Genomic DNA, 6892 nt, shown 5'->3' with positions numbered 1-6892 from the left:
CAACTTTAATCAAATTTTCTAGAATAAGCATGCCAAAAATTCAAAGGATAAGCTAATTAAGCCTAAATTTAGCATGTAAATATCGTAGAGCAATTCATTACTCTCATACAATTTTCTTCAATCCAATTGCCTCAAGAATTTAGCTAATAGTTATCAAATCAAATTAATCCTCAAAATTAGATAAAAATTGCGAAATTCACCAAATAATCACAAACCCATAAGTTAAACATCACCAATAATCATCAATAAGCTGAATAACATCATAAAAAGCATCAAACTTCACAAAATGAAAAAAAAAATAGAAATTGCCCAAAAATAGAAAAAAAAATGAAAATTGGCAAAATTCAAATGACAACATTTGGTGAAGATTTGTTACCTAAAACTTGTTGGTAGATGATTAATGATGCAAATGGTGAAGAAACCCCCAAAAATTTCACTCCAATTTGGCACCAAATGAAGAGTTCAAAATTTGAAACCCTTGTTCTTCTCAAGCTCAAATCCGAATTAAAACTTGTTTTTGAAGGATTTTAAACTATGAAATCAACTCACAAGGAAGAGGGGAGTGTTTTGGTGTATTTAGTTTAGAGATTTGAGAGTGAAAAGATGGATTTTAGGAGTAGTAAGTGTTTTAGGTGTGAGTGTGTGTGAAGTGTTGAAGAAGAGAGGAAGAAGAAGCTTGGGGGATTCCTCTTATTGCACGACAATGGCCAGAATCCGATCAGTTTCCGGCCGGATACTGGCCAGTAGCTTCGAAATTTTTTTTTCAATTTTGCTGGACAATCCAGCCTAAAGTTGGCCGGATTTGCTACAGTGCCTTTTTTTTAAAAAAAAAATTTTTCTACATATCCGGCCGAATTATGGCTGGATTCCGGGCCGGATTTACTGCAGAAAATTTTTATTTCTGCAGTTTTTCCTTCCGTTTTCCATTTACAAACCTTTTTTACTCACCCAATTTTCAACTTTCTTCATTTTTTTCAAGAAGAACTCACCTTAAACATGAAAAATGTGCATTCTCAACCAATTACACCTTGAAACATGAAATCATGCATCCATATAACTTCAGCATAAAGCACGTTAAATGCTTGAATTGGATCAAATGAACAAGAAAACTCCCTTTTTGCTTCCTTATAAGCTGGTTTGCACTTGAAACAAATTGCATAAACCATTGCCATTGCTACCTATAAAACACACAAAAATACTAATTAAACACTTAAACTTACTAAAATCAAGAAATCGTTGGGTTGCCTCCCAACTAGCGCTTCTTTATAGTCATTAGCTTGACTATATCACCTCATTTTTCAAGGAGACTTAGTTAATGAATAATCCACCATTTTTGGACGTGGTGGATCATTAAAATGTGACTCGATCACATGAGTCACGTGTTCTAATGATGTAAGAAGTGGAAGTAGCTTACCTAACTCAAGTGAATCGTAGATATTACCTTGAATATGCACCACTTGAGAACTCACCAAAGGAAATGCCATGAGAGTATCTTGGGCAGTAATACCCTTAGAACCTGTACTTTTAATACACTCCTCAAGAGGGGTGAAAAATGAGTCATTAAAGCTCACCTCTTGAGGCTCAAAGTTAGTTCCAAAGATATTATCATGTGAAATGGATATTTGCTCATTAAAACACACTTGAGATTCATCATTTTCATCAAAATACAACCCATTTTCACATACAACATTCCCACCATTCATGCTAGGATCATTTTGCAAATTATTAGAGGAAATAACTTCACACAATGCATTCAATTTCTCATGTATTCTATCAAAGTGAGAAGCTAATTCATCTATTCTTTCCTCAATCCTATCAAAACGGTCGGATGTTTCATTTGCTAGCTTTTCTATTGCTAAATCAAAATGATTAGAAAAATTTTCTCCAGCTAGCTCTCAAGATGCACTAGAATTAGTAGCTAATGGTTCACTTTCTAACTCCCAAGGTAGAGGTGCATTAGCTAACTTCTCTATTGCCAACTCCCAAGATAGTTTTGATTCATATTGGACACTTTCAGGTTGGTAATCATAAAAATATGGATAATCACTATAAGTACATTGATTATCCCAACCATAAGTAGGAGAATTGCTCAACTTAGCACTATATCGATCAAAACAGAGGTTGTAATGCTCTAATTCATCATAATAATCCACATTTTGTGTTTGCATACATATATTAGTAGCATGATCACCTCCACACAAGTCACAAAATATGGATAATCACTATAAGTAGATTGATTATCCCAACCATAAGTAGGAGAATTGCTCAACTTAGCACTATATCGATCAAAACAGAGGTTGTAATGCTATAATTCATCATAATAATCCACATTTTGTGTTTGCATACATGTATTAGTAGCATGATCACCTCCACACAAGTCACAAATCACATGATAAGAGTTAAAAGCATTAACATTCCTCTCTTGCTCAATTTCATGCATAATTGTGTCCATTTGAACTTGTAGCATCATAACATCTAATTTAGCCTTTAAGCACTTTAAACCATCTTCAAAAGACATACATTCAGTAAATTCTTGGTTACCCCTATTGAAGGAGCTTTGCACTTGGTAACCATCCATTGCCAAACTTCCATTTTTCAAGCATTGTCCTCCAAATTGACCTATTCTCCTCATCACCTAAAATTTCTTTTAAACAACTTAAGAGCAAAATTAGTAAGAAGAATAGATGATGAAATACATACACACAAAAAACACTAAAATAACCGAATATAACATTCACACTATAACTAATAAAATGTCTAAACTAATAAAGTTGCTCTTCACACCGATATTGCCAAATCATCCCCAGCAACGGCGCCAAAAACTTGACGGGTATTTTACATATATGCACAAGTTAAAAAAATCGAATTACACCCGTTCACTGCAAGTATACAGGTCAACTAGTAGTTTAGGGTATATATCGGGTCGATTCCACAGGAAAGAGTGAACAATTACCAGTATTACTAAAGTTTCTCTATTATTTAGACTATGAATGAATTATAACAAATTTAACCTACTAAAATTATACAAAATAACAAATAAAAGCTCCTTAGGTTGTGGTATCCCTAACTACTCATGCAAATGCTAGATTTGGATCATTAAGTACTACATCTAGGCTAATTATGGTGTAATTTCCTTATGCATTTGAATCCTACTTTCGTAGTGAATCAATTATACTTATAACTAATCCATACATATTCTCATGGTTATGAAATTAGCTACAAGTTCATTTCTTCAGTGAAATTACATGAAATGAATCACTAAAAACCACATAGGTGCACCTCTACTTTCGTGAGTGTACTTCCTATGTTTAGCACTTCTTGAACTAGTATTAAATCTCAATTTTCATTACAGAAACAACACCTTAGATAATCACAATCAATGGTACCAGATTAATTATGATTTAAAGAGCCAAAGTGCTAAATAACTTGCTCAAATCATAGCAATCAAATAACCAAATAATAAACACTAACAATTATAGAAAGTTCAACCAAACCCAAGGCATAAACTTTTAGAGACACATATTAAACACAAAATCCAGAACTTGCATATCAACTAAACTTAAGAATCTGATACAAAAGATAAAGAGTTGGAGAAGAGATAACCCTTGTCACATGAGCTTCAACTCCTCCTTCTTCATCTCCATTTTCATCCTAATCTAGCTAATATACAAGAATGGAAGAGCTACACTATTCTAAACTAAACTATCCTACTACTCAGAACGTGCAAGAGCTACATCTCTGCATTCCAAGTTTCTCCCGTATGTCTCTCCATCGCCCTTTTCTTGCAATGAATTTGGCTATATAAAGATGAAAGATTGGTCAAAACTTGAGGTTTACACCTCCCTTTTACAGCTAGGAATGTTTCTCACATGCCTAGCGTCACATGTGAGTTGGTGGAGGTGAAATTGAGTTTTATGCGTACATAGCAGCCTTTTCTGACCACAATCCGGCCATGAATCCGGCCAAATTCCGGCCGGATTGCTACAGTGACCATTTGGTCACTTCTAGTTCAATTTCCAGCTCTGCTCCGATTTTGCATCAATTTCCACTGAACTTTTCTTAATGATAAAAGCTGATTTAGCTCTTGACGAAAACATGAAACTTGTAGTCCTTTGAGTTATCTTTCCAATGCATCAAGAATCACTTCATTTAAATCCGTGTAGGCTGATAAATGACTGAAATACCCTTGACTACTCATTGCCCTATTTCAGCTTCGACCAAATGAAATTGGCTACTGTACTTCGGCTTTTTGACTTAGAAAACCTTCAAACTGGATTTAGATGTCTTCACCAAAGTTGTAGATCTATCTCTTATATTCAAATTGGTTCAAGAATCATCTCAATCTGATCATTGTAGCTCAAGTTATAGCCAAAATACGAAAATGTGTCAAAACTGTCAAAGTGCACAAAATCCCACTAAAAAGTGATAAAAACCTCATTTAATCACTTAAAAGCATTTTTCACCAATTATAACCAAAATGATTCATTTTCTTCCAATAATGTAACCAAAGTGACTAAAAATAATATAAAATATCATACAATTATTACGTAAATTAGTCACTTATCATGATTAATCACTATTTTTTGAGCTTCACTCCAGATTTTGGAGTGATTATTTGGAGAAACAAGCTAATCGGTTCTTCAATTTCTTTATCGTCCAGCTGCAGCTCAAAACAGAGGTGACGGCAGGTGGGGAAGACAACAACAGCGGGAAAGGGAAAGCGAAAGAAAGAATAAAGGTGATGGCCAGCTCTTCAATTTCTTCATTATCTGGCCGTGAAGGAGGTGAAAAAAGTGAGAAAGGGAAATTGGGAAAAAAAATGAAGGGAAGACTCAAAGGAAGATACGGCTAAAAATGAAGGGAAGACTCTAGGAGGTGCGGCTGCACTAAACTATGGAGAAGATGGGCTTTTGTACCGAAGCCAGCCATAGGGAAAAAAATTGAAGGAAAAATTAGAAGCACGTAAAGTCCAGCTTTGGCCCAAGTAATTAAGAGATTAGGCTCCTAATCTTAAACCCAAGCATCAGTCAAAAGGTCCACATCTTCTTTCAAAATAACTTATCAATTTTAATTTTTTTAATTTAGCATTCAGATATGATATTTAGATATTTGTAAATTTAAGTAATGCATTTTGACACTTTTTACATATTATTAAGTATATGATTAATTTGTATTAAATAGAATTAGAACGTACACTTTATTCTAAAATCATTTATTGCTAATGCTATAAGCCCTTATGGTAATGACAGCATTATTTTATTTAATAATTAGTAACTATATATGATAATATAGGTATTTAGTAAATTTAAGTTGATAATTGTGCTTTTTATGGTATTTTTTATTTTTTGTAATTTTTTCAGATTTTTTGAAAATTTTATATACTATAATGTGCGTATCACCCGATATTCAACCGATATACTGCGACGGATGTGGAACAACCGAGACCGCGATCCGCGACAGTGAACCATGCTTCTCAGAGCTAACTCTCTTGCACCAAGGAGTAATTTCGAAGTATTAGTTGTACTTTGAACATTCAAACAGAGCATATCGAGAGAGGGATTACAAGTAGCAGTTTTTGGGTTCAAACCTCCTACTTACAATATAAATAAATAGAAAGCCATATCATTAGAATCTGCTGGAAATACTCGATATTAGTTGGAGGAAGTTCAAAAGAAAAAAAATCATTATATCTAGAATTACATGGATTTCACGAATAGCTTCATGTCCTTTTCAAACTTTTTACCATCAAAGTAAGATTTCAATCAGGAAATTAACACTGATAGAAGACCGTTCCAATTGGTATAAACCTTGCTTGTTTTATTTTTATTTCTGTAGGAACAGGAAGGGAAAAAACAATATTGAATACTTAGAACATTAGCCATAAGAAGAGATAGGCTTATAAATTTGGAGCAACATGCTTTCCTACAATACAAATCGAGTGGTAACAAATCTAAAATTTCATGCAAAAACATGCGCCACCTTATTACATAGTACACTATCTGCCCAAACCAATTTCAATAAGAGAAGCAAAAGTGCCCATTGAAAGTTCGAACATTTTCCAGTAAAGGACTAGCCATGGAGAAATGATCGGATTGGTTGGGGCATAACATTGAGAGGGGGGGGGAGGCGATTCAATAAAAAGAAAAAGAAAAAAATTAAAAAAAAAATGCGTTCAGCTAGATATATGCATGTACCTAGTTGTTGAGGAAGGATTCATGTTGCTGACTTAATTAACTTTTTAAGTATGAGAAGTCACTAATTAAACAACCTGCAGACCTAGTTGTCAGGCAGTCTAATTTTCTTCAAGTAATTAATAGAGATAAACTTGGTGACTTGTCAAATGAAATATGCCTATATATATCTTCAAATCTTTGCCCAAATCCCTCAAACCATCAGCCAAAGAGTTAGTGTAAGAAAAACTAGATCTCATCCATAATTACCATGGGAGCTCCATTCCTCATAACCATTGCCACAATGGCACTACATTCCTCCCTTGCTGTCGCTTCTGATCCTAGCCCTTCGCAGGATTTTTGTGTTGCAATCAATGATCCCAATACTGCTGGTAATTGCTTACGACTATCAGAACATGTAGCTGATCGATGAATTTTTAATCGTTGAATAAAATTACTTGGAATATTCCGAGAGTTGAATCTAGAGGGAGGAGTTAATTTTTCTACTTTAATTACTATGAAAAATAATAAATTTAAATTAAAAATGTTTTTAACTACTAATTAAGAAATTTAATAGATAATCAAACCAAACAACGTAGTGGTAAGAAAACAATTGGCAAAACTCGGGGTTCAAATTTTTGATCCAAAGTTAGAATTACAATCTAGTTAATTTCTGGACATACTAAGTGTAGGCACCAAAATTTTATTATCTTCTTTATTCC

General features: G+C 33.8%; 1 protein-coding gene across 1 annotated transcript in view; it reads left to right on the top strand.

Moving 5' to 3' along the window:
* The first annotated feature begins 6441 nt into the window (after positions 1–6441).
* Positions 6442–6892, top strand: part of LOC113750100 (germin-like protein subfamily 1 member 18) — a 29996-nt gene continuing 29545 nt past the window's right edge. Inside the window, exon 1 of the mRNA XM_027294034.1 lies at positions 6442–6562. Within this exon, the coding sequence (XP_027149835.1) occupies positions 6442–6562 (121 nt within the window). The remainder of the gene's footprint in view (positions 6563–6892) is intronic.

This window comes from Coffea eugenioides, chromosome 10, assembly GCF_003713205.1.
Source record: "Coffea eugenioides isolate CCC68of chromosome 10, Ceug_1.0, whole genome shotgun sequence".
Taxonomy (NCBI): Eukaryota; Viridiplantae; Streptophyta; class Magnoliopsida; order Gentianales; family Rubiaceae; genus Coffea; species Coffea eugenioides.
This window is presented reverse-complemented; position numbering and strand designations above follow the sequence as displayed.